This window comes from Syzygium oleosum, unplaced genomic scaffold (assembly GCF_021117445.2).
Source record: "Syzygium oleosum isolate NSW1041296 unplaced genomic scaffold, Sole_v2.1 Sole_v2.18, whole genome shotgun sequence".
Taxonomy (NCBI): Eukaryota; Viridiplantae; Streptophyta; class Magnoliopsida; order Myrtales; family Myrtaceae; genus Syzygium; species Syzygium oleosum.
The window spans coordinates 6518698-6538633 of record NW_026607502.1 but is presented as its reverse complement, the minus strand read 5'-3'; the positions used below and the strand labels follow the sequence as shown (position 1 = coordinate 6538633).

The window sequence follows — 19936 nt, the reverse complement described above, 5'->3', positions numbered from 1 at the left end:
AAAAAGATATAACAATCACAAAATTATCAATTTTTTCGTTACGCGAAGTGTCATTACTTGTCTAGTCGCTTTTAAATTTTTCAACGTTTGTGGTACTCTATATAAGTCTCAATTTACCTAAATATATTTTTAAAGTAAAGTTTAGACAATTTTGCGATATTTGAAGAAATTTCTATCTATCAATGAAAAATTAACTCGAATATTACCTTCACATATAAGAGCACGTGTCGAATTTAGATTTGAGAGACTTATCAAAATGATTAATTCCGAGGCACCCATATTTTGTCACGATAAAAATGAAAAGATAATCTTTTGAGTGATATTCCATATTAACTCTGAATGTTTCATTGACTCAATTAGTAAAAGAAATAGATAGTTAATAAACCATATCTCTTATATAATTTGTGAATTCATCATCATGTATAAGACATATCCTCATGCAATTTATGATCAATAAAAGTTCGAAATCGTCTATTAATAGCGCGATCTTATTTCACGTAAGAACTTAAATAGAAATTTTGACACTTATAAGTTGTTAATGTCACAATCAGTACTCTTATATTAAATTATGTGCATTATGATCATGTGAAAGAAAAGGAATTATAAAATGTATATTGAAGAATTTGGTAAAAGAAATTTGATTAATAAAAAAAGTGACAGAAAAGAGGAGAAGAAATAAAGAGCAAAAGTGAAAGTTATTATATATATTTGGTGAAAATTTGAAACGGATATGGAAATTTTGTGCTTTTTTTTTTTCTCAAACCCTCCTTCCCTTCCTTCAGCCCCCACTGCGACCTCAGACCCGCACCAGCAGCATCCGAAGTAGTCGACCGCCGCCCAATCTCCGCCGCCGCTTCCGCCGCCGCCGCTCACAGGTTCCGCGACTATTCCTCATTTTAACTTGTGAACTGAGTTCGTCGTTCTTAGTCAGGTGAAATGCGTAATGATATATCCTGATTCGAAGGTGGTGATGGTCAGACAATTTCACTCCTGTGGTCGGATCATCTTTTCGGCCCAACTGCTGCCGACTGCTGAACTTCGAGCGTTCTCTTCGTCGGTTATCAAGCATCGTCGGCGAAATTGCTCCGTAGCGAGTACTTTCCTTTTTTGATTCTTCCCGTGTTCAGCAGTTCGCTACGTTATTCATTTTCTGCTGTTCGAAACCGACAATCAGTTAGTTCATTCAGGTTTCTCTTGACTTTGGCCGCATTTGATGTTTTGATAGGATCGAGGATAAGTTGTTCCATGAGGTCTTACAAGTTGTCGGACCTTTCCCATGCCGAGGTCGATCGTCTGAAGGCCCGGCCGCGTATTGATTTCTCTAAGATCTTTAGCGTGGTGAGTTTTTTTCTAGGCTCGTTTGATTCACATGACACTCATCATGGGCTATTCTTAATTATGGTCATCGCTGATTGCTTTGCGGCGTTCTTTTGTTTAAGGTCAATCCGATTGTCGATGACATCCAGAGTAGAGGCGATACTGCGGTCAAAGAGTTCGTGTTCTCTCTGACTTCTTGTTTAACACGATGTTCTTTGAATTCCGTTTAGCATTTTCTCTCGACAGGGCAGGATTTATGAAGTCAGAAGGAGTACTTTGTGATGATGTCAACACTCCTGCTTGTGTTGTTTGTTTTCGTAGGTACACCGCGAGATTTGACAAAGTTGAGCTGGAGAAGATAGTTGAGAATGTGTCTGACCTTCCGGACCCAGAGGTGTCTTAAGATAACATGCTTTCCAGATACCCGTCTTTTGTTGGCCAGCAGCTGCCTATGATCTCATCAGTTTAGAGATATAAAATCATGACCCAACGTTTGCCAATTTTGCAGCTTGATGCAACAGTAAGAGAAGCATTTGATGTGGCGTATGATAATATATATGCCTTCCATTTGGCTCAAAAATCACCTGAAAAAAGCATCGAGAACATGAAAGTAAGAAGAAATGTTGCCTGGTTTCTCCTTTTCAATTTAGCAATCTCATTGTGGCTCATGGATATTGTGATCCTTTAGGGCGTTAGATGTAAAAGGGTGGCCAGGAGCATTGGCTCTGTAGGCCTTTATGTTCCTGGGGGTACTGCAGTTCTACCGTCAACAGCCCTTATGCTTGCAGTTGTAAGTGGATGAAGGTTGCCTCTTCTGTTATTTTTTGCCACTACAACAAATAATTTGATTTCCATATATAGAAAATTAGATTTACTTGATGTCTGGTTTGTTGCATGCTTCAGCCTGCACAGATTGCTGGGTGTAGAACTGTTGTTCTTGCAACTCCCCCAAGTCAAGATAGCAGCATCTGCAAGGTAAATTTCCTTCGAAAACGATGTTTCGTTTAGGTGATAAGCAATATGAGCTAATTACACCTTTCTATTTTTTAATTGCCTGAAGGAAGTACTATACTGTGCCAAGAAAGCTGGCGTGACTCACATCCTTAAAGCTGGAGGAGCACAGGTTTGAAACATGACACGGACTACTAATTTTTTTATCTGTTTCTTTCACATGGTTAGGTTTACTTAATTTGCGGTATTGTTCTGCTATGCAGGCCATAGCTGCCATGGCATGGGGAACTGAATCCTGCCCGAAGGTACTTTGAATTGGTATCAATGAAATCCTTTGTCATCAGGACTTTTTAGAGAAACGCATGAATCTTTTCTCCAACAAATGCTTAGGATTGCGAAGTGCAGCCACATTGTTATTGGAATCAGTGAAAATCCTGATTAGTGTCGTAGCTTTGGGCCATGAAATAAGAAGAAATTAGTAAAGTGCATATGAGGTCTATGGGCAATTACATGGTTCACCCATTTCTCACCCTACTTGACCAAAAGGCATGTGGCAAAGATTAATAATGGGGAGGGACAATATTTTATTGAACGGCCAAAATTGAAGAGAGAAGTTTTTGGTTCAAAGTCTTCTCTTATATACGTGAATACGGGAATATTATAGGATTTGTTATTTCTTCGATTGCTTGGAAGAGGTATAACCAGGCCTGCTAACGGATCTAATGAGAGTTATGTGAATGGTTGCTTGAATTTTTGGTTACAAATATATGTGGATGCATTTAAATGGACTTCTTGACCTTTGCTACCGATGAATTTATGGGCTTCATTTAATTTTTCTAAAGAAATCTGTGTGCTTTTGAGTATTCAGATAACAAAAAACGACAACTAAGGGAAAAGGGGGGTTGAACGGTATCAATTAAAATTTTGCTCCATACTTAAATTGCATTCAAAGTGATAGAACTTTTTCCCTGTTGTTGAGTCATTATGAAAAGAAATGCCATCTGGGCATCTAATGATTATCATATTGGTTTGCTTTTATTTTTGGTAGGTTGAGAAGATATTTGGTCCCGGAAATCAGTATGTCACCGCTGCAAAAATGATTCTCCAAGTATAAATGAGCACTATTTTCAGTCCTATCCACAAATAAATTGCTGGAGCCAGATACCTTTTGCTGATTTATTATCACCAATTAACACCTCTTGTGTAATCTCATCTCCTCAACAGAACAGTGAAGCAATGGTTTCCATCGACATGCCTGCGGGTCCTTCGGAAGTTCTTGTCATTGCAGACAAGTATGCTAGTCCAGTCCACATAGCAGCTGATCTGCTATCCCAGGTGCTTTTACTTTGTGAAGTGATTTAATGTCTAATGAATAACACAACTTCTACAAATGGTGCTGCATATGATTTGTATTCAACAGATTCTAAATCATTGTCTTGGGATATATTATGTAGACATCTGCTGGGATATACTAAGTACACATCTGCATTGGTACAATGAGTTTGCCTTGCCTTCTTGTTTAGAAATGGGCAGAAAAGTCTTCTGCTCATAACTTGGAAATCAATTAGGTTGGTGTTTGTTTCTCTATAGATTTACTACTTGTTGAAGAGAAAACAAACAAAAAGAAAAGAATTGAGTATGTTGTAGTTTGTCTCACTTTTGATCATGTTTTTAGATGTTACAGAAGTTGTAGATGATCTAATCGCATGTAGCTTAAGACTTTCACTATAGGGTAGTGATTAATAAGGCAGATGAATTTCATATTGCATCTTGGAAGAAAATGATCTATGAAAAATGTTTTCAAGAGAATGAGAGTTAGAATTTGTTTACAAGGGGAGGAGTTAAATTCTCATGGAATTCAAAACACATCTTGTATTGGACTGATTTAGCAAAGTGGTTCCAATGGCTCGCCTAGCAGGATTTATCCAGAAAAGGAGGAAAAAGACCAAAATGCTAATACAGAGGACAGTAGGAGGAAATGTATTGCCCATGCCTTTTGTTTAGCAGAAACTTTCTATTGCCATCTGCACTTCCTTAATTCTAATCTGTGGTGCCTGTGGCATGATTGTGTTTTTATGATCGGCTTGTTTCCTTGCTTCTTCCATGTGGCTTCCTTATGACGCATTATCATGATCATTTGATCTCTATGAATTTAAGGTGTGTCGTTTAAATAAAAGATCTATTCTATGGATTGTGGGCTGCAAATACAATGTTTAGCACAATGTCAGGCGCCACAATTTGTGCGATGAAATTCTTTGGGGGACTTAGTAGTTGTTTCTTATAGGTTAAAAGCTCTGAAGGTTACTTTCAGCTTTCTTTGTTGCTGTAAGCATCATCTTATTTAGGAAGCTCGAGCACTGTGCGGAATATGAGAAGGATGCCTCCACAATCCGTTTATGGTGGGGAGTCTATCTCATGGTGGGGAGTCTATCTCAATGGTAGCATAATGTGATACTTCATCCAGAAAAAAAGAAAAGAAAAAGAAGGACCACCCTTCTGGCTATTCGACATCTTGTAATGGCATCAAACATGGTTCAGTCAGGCTTCTAGTTTTTTGTTAAAAAGTGCTTACCTTTCCCGTTTCATCTCTATGGCAATTACAAGTTTGAACGTACTGGAATGCAAGGGTTCCCTTAGTCTTATCATTCAGTCCATTATTCTCTCCCAAACCTTATGGGAGAATGGAGAAGCACTCTACCTAGTATTTTAATGGCTTCCTCTTCCTAGTGCCACGTGTCTTAAGATACTGGAGAGTTTCGTTGCTTTCTTTGATGTTTGTACAAATGTATAATGTTGTGGTACAAACTGCACTATGGATAAGTATTCTGGCTCTGCTCTTTTCCTTTGCTGAAGTATCTGTCTCTGCTCGTTTCCTGAGATAAATACAGCTGTCTAATTTGTGAACTGAACTGATATGCTACGATGTGCTAAAACCAAGGTCTTTGCAGCAATAGTTCAAAATTTGAATGTGGTAGACCCACTAGTTTGATGCTTAAGAAGCTTTGGATATGATGCCTGAGAATTTAAATGTTTCTTTCCAAAACTCTTTTATTCTATCCAAATACTATCAATTAGATCCTTTTTTATAAGCCTTCATCAACTTTCAGAATTGATTTATCAAAATCCCAGCCTGCAATACTATTTCAGTCTTCATGGGCACTTGTCACAGTCCGGAAGTAGTACTTCCACTCTTGATTTACGTCTGATCTAGTCGTTTTACATCAGAAAGGAAGCAAGGCACACTCAAAAAAATCAACTTGCGTCTGTTTTTTCCTTGTTTGGTCGGATTTACTTTCGTTAGGGAGTCATTTTGCATTTCTCTCTAACTTTGTGCCGTAAATTCAAGTTCTTGCAATCAATGGCATATGAAGTGTTCTTTTTCTCTTTAATTCATTGACTTGATGCTTGATCTTTCTAAAATCACTCCATGCTGTGTCAATTACTTTCAGCCATCGTCTGCTTACATTAGACTCCTGATATCATTGCCCACACATGACACACATGGTTTTTATCTGTTATGTTCCCTGTTCATATTTTCTTATTTGTTGACACATTATTCATCGTTGTCAGGCTGAACATGGTCCAGACAGTCAAGTTGTTCTTGTCGTAGCTGGGGATGGAGTGGATATAAAGGCTATTGAGGAAGAAATAACCAAGCAGTGTGGGAGCCTTCCTAGAGGAGAATTTGCTTCAAAAGCTCTGAGCCACAGCTTGATTGTGTTTGCTCGTGATATGGTTGAGGTTACGCGACTAACCTCTCACTGTTCAGAATGTCTTATGTTTATCTTTTCACAGAAGAATTTGAGACCTGAACTTTGGGATTCTCTGATGTCCATGCTCTAAGTGAGATCTTTCCCGAATATGAGAATAGTCTATTTGTAGCCCCCAATACCGGAGGAAATAAAGTATGAACATTTGGGTGCTTCATAACACTGCATGCAACATACACATCGGTGTGATGGCTAGACCTATTTAAAGTTCTTTAAAGTCCAAAACTGATAGTTTTTGGCTTATCTTAAGGAGTTTTCACTTCCTTTCTGCAAAAAATTCTCATATGTCACTTTGCAACTTCATTCCCTATGGGAGTTTAGTTGGAGTTATATCTGTTTTCTTGTTCAATCTCAAATGTGCATATCTTCTATTTTCATGTTTTTATATATGCACCAATTCATGCATTAACTTGCTATTGATATTAACAGAACTACTTATATCTGCAGGCAGTTTCCTTCTCAAATTTGTATGCCCCTGAGCATCTGATCATCAATGTAAAAGATGCTGAGAAGTGGGAGAGCTTTATTGAGAATGCAGGTATAACTTGTGGATAGCATCATCACTGTGTTTGTACCCTTTTTTTTTCGCCGTCTATCATTCCCTTAATATCATGTCTTGTAATGTGTTGCTCCTAATTATGTTTTATGAATCGCCGGTATAAAGTCATCTTTCCATGATAAAACTAAATTATACTTCTAATATAGCTTTCAGCTTGCCCAACTTTGGCTGGAACCCCAATAAAGTCTTTCGACTTTTTAAAGTCCATGGGTTGGTTGCACTTCAAGATCTACTTTTTTCCTTCCAAGTTGGATTTAATACAAATTTACTATATTGAAGTCCAGTCTCACCTCATTTGAGTCCCTTTAGCCTTTCTGCTATGATGAATTTCTGAAATCCATAGTAAGCTTATTTAGATTTCTGTGAAGTAGATATGTTAATGGCAAGTTCCTAATAATCAATTTACTCAGTTTGCGCTTATTCATGAATATAACCTGTTTAATTATCTAAGTGGCTATTCTTTACTCCTAGGTTCAAGAATTCCTATATATCTTTGCCGACACATTTTCATACATAATATCATGAAAAATGTATACAATTTTTTTACTGCTAGTTGCTATTGATAATAGGTATGAAAGATATCTAAAAATATATCCAATTTTGTTTTTTGATCTGTCAAGGTATGGAACCAATTTTGACTAAGCGGCTAGGGAGAGTAAGAGTAAACTGATCGAGAGAGTAGTCAGCACTATGGATGGAGCCCAATAACTACAGTATGCAGCTTTCGCTAGAAAAGAAAATATATGAAACATAGTGCCATGACTGCTGAGAAATTTTTAAGATTAAATAATTTCTTTTCCGGAGAAAAGTTGTTCTTTATTTTTATTTTGCAATTTCTTGTTGACTGGCCATCCCATGTTTACCACTTACAATCAGACCCTGAAGAATTGTTCAGGTATTTGGAAAGGGGGCTCAGGGGATCAAATCTTCATTACCATAATTTTGCAGAGCAGATTTTGGTGAATTTTAGTCTTAAAAATTCCTCTCTTGTGCTAGTGTTATAGATAGATGATATTTGTGGTTGAGAATGAGTGCTAAATCAACAGCATCATATTTCACTGATGGCGTGTGCTAGCTCTTTTGTGATGAACGGCTCTATCCTAAGGAATAAAGGAAGAAAGAAGGAAAATATTAAAAGTTTATCTTTCCTTTATCATGCAGGCTCTGTATTTTTAGGCCAGTGGACGCCAGAGAGTGTTGGAGACTATGCCAGCGGGACAAATCATGTCCTCCCGACTTATGGTTATGCACGAATGTATGGCGGAGTGTCTCTCGACTCCTTTCAGAAGTACATGACAGTTCAGTCTCTGACAGAGGAAGGGTTGAGAAACCTAGGCCCATATGTGGCCGTTATGGCCGAAGTGGAGGGATTGGAAGCCCACAGGAGAGCTGTTACCCTTAGGCTTGAGGACATTGAAGCAAAGCAAGCTTCAAATGTCCAGTGAGTCCGATGTCCTTCTCTCATCTCTCTTTGAATGATGCTCTACATGGAAACTATTGTTTTCTGGGCATCCGAGCAATGGAGTCCAGTCTTTTGTACTCAAGTTATGTGTTAAGGGTTTTTCATCTTCTTTTTTAGGGTTCTGATTGTACAAAGGAGGCAAAAATTTCTGTTATGACTAGATGGTAACATTCGATATCCGATTTAATTAGAGTAGCTGTGGGTGCTTACTGTCAGTCTTGATGCTATGGTTGTCCAAACTCAAGCATGGAGAGATTGAAACTACTGTACCCACAATTGGTATGTCTTTATATGAAACAAGTACTTTACAGTCTGAGTTTATGGCTAATGATGCAGTAGTTTTCTGGGAGTTCGTTGTTGGATGTTATCGATTTACCTCTTGGTATTATTCAGTACAAAGGTCGTTCATCTAATTTCTTGTAGGTTTTGAGGCACTGGAAAGAAAACATCAGGTTAGCATTTGGGATGTCTTTTGTCAAGTCTTGGGATAAACCCGAGTATGCAGAGCTTCTATTCCATAATTTCACGTCTCTGATCGAAATTGCACGGTTCAGTATAAAACTGGATGTGTATTCAAGCTATATATGCGTCCTTTCTTAAGTGTTCTACTCATGTGGGAAGATTCTGCATGCAAAAGATGTGCTTATGGAGGGTCCTTTCTTAAGTGTTCTACTCATGTGGGAAGATTCTGCATGCAAAACCACCTTGTCTTTCGGTTTAACCCTTGGCTAAATCTGGCGAAGGCCATCCATATGATGCTGTTCCTGAGGCGGTATCACTACGCGGGGATGTTTCCGTCCTGAGGCGGTACTACTACGCGGGACGATGCCCGGTATTACCGGAGGACGGCCAACCCGAGGCGGTACCATTACGCGGGTTGTGTCGTAGGTGGTAGGTGTTGAGTCTGAGGCGGTACCACTACGCGGGCGAGATACACGGTCTGAGGCGGTATCATTACGCGGACCCTGGAGTGTTGTGATGAGTTGGTCGCAGTGAACCTGAGGCGGTACCATTACGCGGGTCACTGGCGAGTGATGTGGAAAAGATGTGGAGAAATCGGAACGAATGTGTGAAATGAGATTTGAACATGCATGTGATTGCATATGGTGTGATTGCGACTAATGTGCAGGATGCAAGTAGGATAGACCCAGGTAAGAACAATTGAAGTGCCTACTATTTGATGATTGTGTGTAATTGTGTTTTGTGATTGTCTGGAGGTACGTGATAGCCTAAGTGGGGTTTAGGGGTATACTTACTGAGATATAATCTCACGGTTGTTTCAACCAAACATTTCAGAACCCCGGCCTGAGCAATGAATCTTCCTCCGCAGCCGCAACGTTTGGGATACCGATGTACACCGACCATAACGTGGTAGAGTACCCAACAGACGAGCAAAGGTTCATAGGGATTCAGACTTAGATTCCCGGGAGACGGAATCGGAGTGGACGCCGTCTAGCGGGCGTCAGGGATAGTTTTAGGGTTATAGTAACTCTTTTGGAATGTTCCATTTTTGGAAGATAGGGTATCCAGACTATCGATTCTTTTGATGTCGGTGGTTTATAGTACGGGGTGCATATGTATATGGCGGTTGTAAATTGTGAATATTATATATGTTTGATAATGAGAAATGAATATGTGCATTCTCCCTGATTACGCCAGTTTTAATTGTCCGGGTATTTGTAGGTTCCGCTAATCGTTTTAAATCTCTGATAAAATGAAATTTGGTCGGCAATACCCTGGGATGTCGCATTAATCGACCAGGGAAGTGTGTTGCGCGCTCGATGGGATTCGGGGCGTGACATTATTTGTTCAAGAAGTAATAGAACAAAAATGAGAAAAAAAGAATTTAGAAAAGCCAAAGCACAATGAAAAGTCTAAATGTCATTCGATCTTCTTATATTTACATGACAAAAATGCTAACGAAACTCAATTTCTGTAACATGCAGTCAACCGCATTATCACAAATTAGGGCTATGAATCCATCAATCCCAGTGTGTCGCTCCCTTGATGACTATCTTGACCTTCGTCAACTAGTTTCTTGACTCGGTGCCTCGACCAGTTGACCGATTCCACTCGCTCGAACACGACGTCGGCCACCACCTCAAACTCCTTCACTCCGTAAACCTCCGCCGCCTCCACCATGAACGCCTCCACCACCTCGTTCACACCGTCATCGTTGTCCCCCCTCCCGATCCCCACCCACTCCAGAGTCTCCGCCGTCACTTGTGCCTGGAGTATCGGGAGCGCGATCTCGTACCATGCAATGTCGAAGCCAAACCATACCTCCGGAACTTCGCCGCCGCCAACCTCGATTTGTTTTTATGTTGTTGCTAAACTACCTAATGAATTGTAACTTTCTTTTGGCATATATAATTGTCCTCACGAGTAATTTACAAGTAAAACATCTTCTCTTGACTTTTCCTTGGAGGGCGTAATTTTCCATCGGTAGTTGTAAATTTTTCTAGGTTCCATGGTTCGTAATATTTCACGAAAATAGTAACCTACCTGAGTTAATATTAAGTTTAGTCAAATATTCAATTCGTAATGTAAGTTTGATCAACTTTGTGTTCGTAATATTTCTTTAACGTCAGTAAGCTATGATGGAAAATCTTGCAACGCAAATCTGACGGACCACGTTCTTTTAAAATAATTGATCGATGGACAATATTTTTATTATTGACAGGTCCATTTTTCCTTTTTTTTGCTTGGCGTAGATATTGTTATTCTTTTGGCTCAGCGTTCATCCGTAGGAAGTGCAAATAGTTCAGCAGATTATCTTGTCCTGTGAGTTACGGGTATTGACAGAATCTTGCTACCAAAGAATGTCACTGTCCTGTCATTTTTTCGCGTTTCAAAGTCCCAGGAAAGAGTTATCATGACAAGCATTGTTCTTCGACGAATCGATGTGGTCAGGCGAAACTTGAAATGGGATATAAAGCCGGTGAATGATTTTTGAGATGGCTAGAATCAATGTTGCAGAACCGATCATCAGCTTCACTCCTTGCTTTGATGAATTTGATCACCCATCTCTTCTCTTACTAGTGTAACCTATGATTTGTTCTTTCCTTGTTTCCCCCCTCAAATTTTATATTTTTCTCATGTTAGTGACTGCTACATGGAGTGGTTACTAGCTGTTGCGTTCATTGGAGGGATCGTCTGCTCCTCTAAACTACAGATGGGTGAGTGAAGTTCTGCAGAACTAGTTAGTGTAGTGAAGGAATTCAATCCTCTGTATTGGCAATTATGCATTTGAATGCATTAAATGGATATAACAATAATTCATGCTCGATATTGGAAAGTAGAGGTAACTTGTCAAATTTTAGGTACATAAGCAGGACTCCCAGTGGCAAGACATCAGTGCATCATGAGCCGACTTCATGGCAATTTTAGCATGATGAATATGTAAATCTTTTATATGCTTTAACTTTGGATGCTCCAGAGAAATCTTTAGTAGACCCGCGCATGAATGCAATGCTGTGTAACGGAACCAAAAAGCAAGACATACTAAACATGTTGCAATTACAGCATGTGAAGTGTAACCGTGGGTGATGACTCCGGGGAAGTGGAAAAACAGAAGGGATGATGAGGTGTCTGTATCATATTCGGTTGGAGGAGAAATTAGCCAATCTCAGTACCTTAGTTGCGGAAATCAGCAGATCTCGGTGCCTGAGTTGTCTCTTTTGTCGCCCAGAAAATTGAGAAAGTAGGGCAAACCGCTAAATGTCATTATGATGTGTACATCTCTATTTGATGGTGTTAATTCGTTCGAAAATCTTGATTGTAGAGTGCAAATGAAGCTATATTGGCCATGTCAGCCATAACCCCGGTGATGGTGATAGACGGGAGTTGTCTCAGCTGGTATTCTGAGATCCACGAGGATAATATACCTTCTCTAAAACGGCATGTTCCCTTGGGCTCCCTCTCTTCGCCATATGCAAAAAATGTGAATGGTAAGTCGCTTTCTTGAAGTCTGAAGTTATCGTAGGATGAGAAAAATTCATGTTACCCATCATGCAATGTAGAAAATCATGATATTCTTAGTATCGTTGATCCAGCCTTTCTTTTCATGTGCTAGTATCAACTATGGGCATACTAGATATGCAGCCAGTAACTCCTCCGAGTTCCATTTCAACTACTGACTATGTCTGGGCTCGTGATGTTACTGTTATAATATGCTTCACCTCCGGTATAGTCTTTACTTCCTCTTATTGCCAATAACAAGTATTTTTCTTGTGGTCTTCAAGGGATAATTTTTTGGGAAAGAATGGTTTTTTACTCTTCAATAAAGTGACAGATCCTATTTAGAGACGTGTGAAGGTGCAAGCACACACATATACACCCACGGAGACATGGAAATGGCACTTTGTAGCGTTATTACCTACTTCGAAGTCTTAATCATACGAACTGATACCAGATGGCACTTTTTTGGATTGATTACCCGCCCAAAAAGTTTCAATCTTGTCGGATTTGCCAAAGAGTAAACCGTACCAGATTTGTAAATATATACGACTTTCTTTTGGCTTGATTACAGGTTGCTTATCTGAACAAGGCTACCTAGAAAAGCTTGTTTGTCCATCTTTCTTGGCAATTTTTGAAGGGTTCAGAAATTTGAGGATTACGGTATTTGATATTGGTTTCTAGTTTCAAAGGTTGTCTTGCATTCCAATACTCAACCGATATCTTTGGGCGTAGGTTCTGTTTATACGATTTCCTTCCTCTCTCTGATTTTCATAGGTGGGGTCAAAATATCAATTATATGCCACTTTGATAACTAAGTTTGGAAAAATGCGGCATTGGAAGTTCATAGTCATGCATGGCACATCCCAAGTTCTTATTTCCAGATGTTTAGTTCAACTGGGCTTATTAGTGGCTTCAGGTTCTACTGGGAACCAAAAGGAGTCGCCATAAGCCATTCAGCTTTGTTCATTCAATCTATGGCAAAAAAAACCAAATGTGGTTACAGTGAGAATGACACATGCCCTTTCCAAGTTTCTTCTCGTTTATTGTCTTCATGCTTGGTTGGCAATCGGAAATTCTATAACCATTGTCAGAATAAGTCTGAAGTGATTGTTTCCATATTTGGAGGGTATGCTGGCAATTAAGAGTCAGAGTAATATGACAAGTGAATTTCTTTTTAAACAATTTTTTCAGGTTTATTTGCATACTGCTCCTTTGTGCCACATTGGTGGTCTGTTATGGCAATGTTAACTGCTGGAGCTTGCCATGTCTTAATACCCAAGTTCAAAGCTAAATCAGCCATTGAGCTTATGGAGAAACACGATGTCACCGCTTTGATCACTGTTCCAGCAATGGTTGCTGGTCTAATATATTTCTCAGGTTATTTACGAAGAATGATCTTTAATGAGAAATTTAAATACCAACTATCATGTGTAGAGAGCATCGCCCGCTTACATGGCCTACATTGAAAATTATGCTCTTCGAGTGGTACTTCTGCTTCCAAGTTTCCTTAGGGAGAAAGGACAGTGGAAAGGAAAAGACTGCGTGAAAAAGATATTAAATGGGGGAGGAAGTCTGTCTATCGATCTCATCAAAGAAGCTGGAAACTTCTTTCCAAGAGCTAATATATTATCTCGATCGGCCTATGGTGTGCATCCTCTATAAGCATATATGCAGTTAATTTCACTACTTCAATGCTAATTAGAGCAGTACTTGCTCGCAATCCTCTATAAATATCATGATTTTGGCTCTTAAATTTTACTTTATAAAATTTATAAACATGCATCTAAAGATTGCAATTAATCTCGTGTAACTAAGACTAACAATACCTATTGGTTTAATAGTTTTCCCATAAGATCCTAATCCTCCTCAATCAGCCATATGTACCCAACGATACCTATCATTAGCACCTCCTCGTTCATAAGCACAATAAATCCTTTTTCTTCTGCCGATCGTTGCCGATCAGCGGAGCAAGACATGTTTTAATCTTAAGAACAATGTAAGTTATTTACTTATGTAAAAGCTTATCATTCAAAATAAAAATTTATCAGTGGAAATAGTGAGTCACGAGTAAAATTAATAAATTTTTGATGAATATTCACTTTTAGATATTTCGCTTTTTCTTTTTGCCAACTTATAGATGTTTCACTTCCAATATTACGAAAAGCTCTTATTTTCATGATAATCAACATACTTCTCGAATGATTATTTCCTATAATCTAATTCACAAGACTTTTCCGTGCATAGCCACTGTATTGGTAAGACGATCGTAGTGACAACTTGGCCATTAAATTCGTTTATTCCTCTTTTTTTTCCTTGCTTTTCGACACGGTACTAACGTTGCGGTGAAAAATGACAATAAAATAAACCCAATGCACCCATGCGTAGCACACGGGCAAACTGAACTGCTGAAATAAATGGTATAGGTTATTTTGTGTTTTAAAATTCTTAATGGGTAATTCTTGGCTGATTTAGCCGAGTCTCTAGAAATTTAGTGCATCAGTCAAAGTGTTGCTCTCCCACTAGTGTGCGAGTGCGAGAGGAGCCTGGAGCTTCAGTGAGTCGGATCCGTGTGAGGGGGGAAGGGGAAAGATAGAAAATGGTTAGGTGGGCTTAAGCAGGGTTTAATAATTCTGGGCTCAGTCTGGTTAGGTAAATTTAGACTTGCGTCGGTGCCTCTTTTAGGTTCAAGTTGGTTTGATGGATCTGGGCTTGAAAAAAAAAACTGATTGGGCTTGTTTCTGGCTATCATTGGAGTGCTGATTTTTGGGCTTGTCTCTTGTTAGAAGCGGATTGGGCTAATTACTTAATTTCTTCTCTTTTTCCTGTTTTTATTTCCTTACGCAAATTCTTTCTATTTCATATTATCCATGAGGATGCTCAACTAGAAGAACAATTGCTTCAACTAACCCATATGTTCTCTTTAGGAAATCCCTTAAGTTCAGCTATCTCAGTCCCTTAACAATTCTTTTCATGGTAAATCATTAGCATGTTTTTTGATCAATTGCTATATTTTATTCACAAGATTCCCCCGACATTTTGGATTCCTTGATCAGATTTACGTGTCAAACTTGACCAAGCGCGGAGTATCAATCAAATTCATTCTGTCTGGAAAAGTCATGTTTTGATTTTATTTAATGTTCATTCAAGAGTCAGAATATAGTAGTTGAGGCCCAAAATGTATGTGAAGTTCAAGTCGAGGCACTGGACCACACAAGCCCCCCCAAACAATCACCGTGTAGATAGGTTTCTTGAAGGTTCACGTAACCTGACCCCAATCGGGGGAAAGATCTCAAGAGATGATGGTCCACAAAACGCGTATGATGGTCAAGCCATGATGAAGACAAAGCAAAGTGGATCCCCCCCTTGTCACTCTCCCCAATAATTCACCCCTTACATTGCTTTTTCAACTCGTGTTTGTACTCCATGCATGCCAGCCACAAACCGAGCTTTCCATGGACAGTGCGTGTCGGCTCTACCGTGCGAATGCATCCCACATTTTCACAATGACTCCAGAGAGCAAATCTCACGAAGGCTTCAATAATTTCAGCATTAGTGCCGTATCGCTATTATTGCATCATGCGTCACTTCCGAAAACAATTTCGGTAGAACATAACGATTTTATGCCATGTCTTCAAAGTTTTAGTTAAAAAAAAGAGGTCATTAATGGTTTGGTTGAAAAATCATGTGGCGGTAACATTGGAGCGAAATTTGTTCTGAAACTAGATATGATTCATCAGTCATTGTTGTGCCTTCAGTCATTGTTGTTGGGCACGGAAGCAGTAGTGGCAACACAAGAAAATTGTAATGAGCAACTCGGGTTGGGACATACTTAGCTGACAATTAAGTATGAATATGACACACCCAAAAAAATATATATCACCCAACTATCACACACATAATTTATGATTAGTGAAAGTTTACACTTACTATTACGATTGTTTTTCTCACATGACAAGCAAAAGCACTTAGAACAAACTCTTTAATTTCTTTCCGGCACGGATGAGCCAACTCTTTCTTTTTCTCCTCAGTTCGGAGCCCGCAAACTTTGAAAGAACCTGAGCTTTCACGGATGACTTTAAGAGCACCTCATCTTCATTTTCTTGCGAAAGCATTTATCGTATATCTCCCAAATAGCTCCCTATTATTACCCTTACTATTTCCTACACAGTAGCCTTGACAAGTAGACATTGATTTCTCTTTAATTGTTTTTGTCGAAGACAAGAATTACGAAATATCTTGTCAATTTCCCAATCCGATGATGCATGTGCTGCATAGAACTTGTTGAATAAGTGTGAATAAAGGCAACTCAGATGAAACTTCAGGTTGACGATTCAGTGAATGTACTGATTGATGTGGGACTCTTTTCCTTTTTTTTCTTTCGAACAGCTGGAGGCAACCAGCGTGTTTCACATTGACGCCAGAAAAAAAAGTTTCGTGGCTTTGTAGACTCGGAAAGAAGAGCGGGACGGACGGATGAGGAAAGTAACATAGGTCCCCGAGGGAATTCACAATGAGATAGAGGGGTTGCGGGTTCAGTGAGCACAGTAGAGGCGTGTTTCGCTGTATCTGTTTCTCCATTGAATAATAAGCCGAAAAGCAAAAGAGGGAAGGAAGAGAGAGATAGATTTGCGTCCCCAATTCATGAGATAGAAAGATCGATTTTTTCATTTGTGATATACAATGATTGAAAAAACCACCCAACTGATGCAGTGTATGGTGTAATTACAAGTTGCAATGCATTTCTTGGTAACTGTGAATTAAGTGAATTTGGTCATTTTTCATTCAAATCTAATTGAGACACGACATCACTTTTGACTTGTAAGGTGTAATGTGTGGCCCACCATACATTCCCTTCCCGACTTGAACGCATCCTTCCCATGAACGCATCCTTCTCATTCACACCTCATCTTATCTTCCCTTTTTGTTTTCTATTTTCCTCTCTCTTTTTTTCAATTTTCTTCTAGCCGTTGTTTCGCACCCCAAACACAACCTTCTCTCTCTCTCTTTCTGTGGCCACGCACGAAAGGAGTAGTAGGTTCTATCGGTAGGAAAGGATGCAGAAAAAGGGTGGTGGGGGTGGATGGGTGTGGAAAAGAGAGCATCCGAATGGAGATGTACATAATTTTGTAAATATGATTTCTACAATGCTAGAAAAAGCCAACAAGGTGCTCCTTTAACTTAGCATGAAGATAAATTTGTAATTCACTGTCGAGATGATGCGAGATGTGATGCATGTTTTTGCTCCTTGCAAAGATTAAAAGGCCAGTGGCCATAGAATAAGTGTTGGTGTGACTTTGATGCAAAATGTGATGCATGTTTTTGCGCCTTACAAAGATTAAAAGGCCAGTGGCCATAGAATGAGCGTTCGGTGTGACTTTAACTTTTGATTCTTGCCCTTTGCCCGTTTAATCTTAACTTTAAATGTTAGTTTTTTAAACATAAAAATGATAAACATATTTATAATTGTGAAATTAAAATGTGAAGAAATAAATGTCACCTTCTAAAAGCACATATATATTAATATGAGGAAGGTAGAGCTTTGTTGGAGGGAGGGAGAGAGAGGATAGGGTTGAAGCGGAGCTAGAGATTGCTGAGTAGTAATGGTTATTACGAATTTAAACATGAAACTCTAGACGTAAAAGATAATTTCATGAACAATTAATTAGTTAATGATTATTTAATTAATATATTTTGAATCTACTACCTCTCTAAAAGATATCATGTAAAATATACTATGTAAGGCTACATGGTGGGTATCAAATTAGTAGCACAACCACTCTGGACTTACCAATTCTAAACTTTTGGAGCCTAAAAATTGCACTGCCACCTCTAATGCCCATCTTAAGACTTACCGATAATGTCAATTTCATAGCAAATTTCGTTGATCCTCCGGAGCCCAATTTCTATTCACAAAGTTGAATACTTTTATGGCAGCACAAATGCAACAAATAACATCTCATCATATGAGTAATCCATCGCCAATTAGACAATTGACACTCACCATATTAAGAATCATTTAGCAAAGGATTTTAGATTATATAGGATATGTAACTTATTTATCCCATAAAGACGTGCACCATACTTGTTAATGGAAAAAAGGTTAGCGGTGTTAATGAGCGTAACAAGATACAAGTTCGGGTTAGGCGAACAGGAGTTGTAACTTTTTTTAAGATGTGACATGCGCCAACTTCGAATTTATGAAGGGTAAAATGAAACTTTCCCTAAAATGTTAGAATTAGATCTCACATTCTTCTTACAAATGCATGGAGCTTGAGGTGATTTTCTTCATCGTAAGCGATGTCACTTTTTCCTCCATTAAGTTGGAAAAAATTACCTCCAACTATATTTTTTTATTGATGTTCAACTTATAGAAATACCAATATGCAAACTAACTAAAATTAAATATGGATGATGTCTATATTTGTAACTCATCAATAAGAAAGATTGCATATAGTAGGAGCATGGAGAGGGAGCCTCTAAGGTGTAGACATGTGGCCACCCAACTCACTTTGCTTTTTGTTTTCTTTTTTTTCTTCGATTTAAGATCATGTGATATTTTGTGTGGCTTGCTTCCTTTCAAAAATTGCAAATTGGCACAAGAAAAATTATAAACAAGTGGAACGTGAGGTCCCAAAATTAAATTGTTTATTGTAAAAAATTGCAAAAACCAATATTACTTGAAACAGTCGGGCCAAAAGTTAAAGCAAAGAAGTAAGAATATTTCATTCCCTCACGGACGGACGAGCCAGCTCTCTCTCTCTCTCTCTCTCTTTCTATTAGCGAAGCTTGGCATGCTGAAGCTTTCTAATGCCCTATTTATATGCACCAATCTACTGCTTTAGGAACCTTAGCCTTTGGGAACAAAGGGAAAATGTCACAAAAAATCCTAAACTTTGTTCAACGTAACAAATTTACCTTAAATTTTTTTTTGTGACACAAAAAACCTCAAATTTATATCCGTGTGACACATTTATCCCAAATTTTTTTCTGTGACATCAAAAACCCCAAACTTTACCAACTGTGACACATTTACTCAAAACTCTTTGATTGAAGGACATTTTCATCTTTTATTTTTTAAATTTTTTTCCCTTTTTTCTTCTTCTCCCTTCCCTCCGCCAGCCATGGTAGAGGGAAGCTGCCGGTGTCGGCCCTCACCTGAGTCCGGCGAGGGCGGCCCTTGCGTATGGGCAGTATTGAAACCGTCCCTTCTAGTAGTATTGCTACATTCTTTTTTGCAGCTTTTGTTGTTGCTAAAATCCATTTGTATACTTGGCGGAATCCGGCATATTTTAACCAAATCTCCCCTTTTTTTTCCTGTCGATTGAATACAACATTCAATACAATTCAAAAAAATCAAGTGGAATTGAATGGATTCTTATGCAACGAAAAATTATTCAATTCATTTGAATTGAATATAGAATAGGATGGAAAAGATACAAAATCAATAAGAGATGGTGGTCAGACCCGATTAGTAAAGGGTCAGAGAAACTTTCGAGTTATGAATGGTGTCGGGTGAGGGTCTCGCTTGGGTCAGAAGAAATTCTCAACACGCGCGCTGACCACCTTCGATTGATTCATGCATAAGAAGAAATCCGAGCTTTTGATCAGGAAAGAAAGCGCCGGCCTCTCTTCCGATTCCGGCACCCACTAGAAGAACTCGAGTCCCCAGCAAGGAACCGCCAACCTCGCACCAAACCCACCTCGCGAACTGAATCACCATCATCATCTCTCCATTCAGATCCCACTCGCATCCAAAACCCACCTCGACGATGAAGGCGTATGTAACAACAGCCCCTCCACGAGCCAAAAGACCAATCTTTCGACACCCCACAAGGGACCCATGATGACCCAGTCGCCTCTGGCTTTTTATCGCTCTATCTCACAATCACCCGTCGCCAATCGCCACCAGCAACAAAG

The 19936-nt window shown here is 39.0% G+C and overlaps 1 protein-coding gene and 1 pseudogene across 3 annotated transcripts; one reads left to right on the top strand and one right to left on the bottom strand.

Annotated features, from left to right (window-relative positions):
• Positions 1-19936, bottom strand: part of LOC115662990 (uncharacterized) — a 38661-nt pseudogene extending 18725 nt beyond the window's left edge.
• On the top strand, positions 857-8408 carry LOC115662903 (histidinol dehydrogenase, chloroplastic). 3 transcript variants are annotated; one of them, XM_030584989.2, is made up of 15 exons: positions 857-875; positions 965-1094; positions 1226-1338; positions 1440-1492; positions 1639-1711; positions 1826-1927; positions 2006-2107; positions 2221-2292; positions 2378-2440; positions 2532-2573; positions 3317-3376; positions 3493-3603; positions 5839-6009; positions 6486-6576; positions 7759-8408. In XM_030584989.2, exons 2-15 carry the CDS (start codon positions 971-973, stop codon positions 8040-8042), a joined length of 1461 nt encoding a protein of 486 aa, XP_030440849.1. In that variant the 5' UTR covers positions 857-875; positions 965-970; the 3' UTR covers positions 8043-8408. The 3 variants fall into 3 exon arrangements, with proteins under 3 accessions (XP_030440849.1, XP_030440848.1, XP_056175604.1); XM_030584988.2 differs by lacking the exon at positions 857-875 and having other exon boundaries at positions 938-1094; XM_056319629.1 differs by lacking the exons at positions 857-875; positions 3317-3376 and having other exon boundaries at positions 938-1094.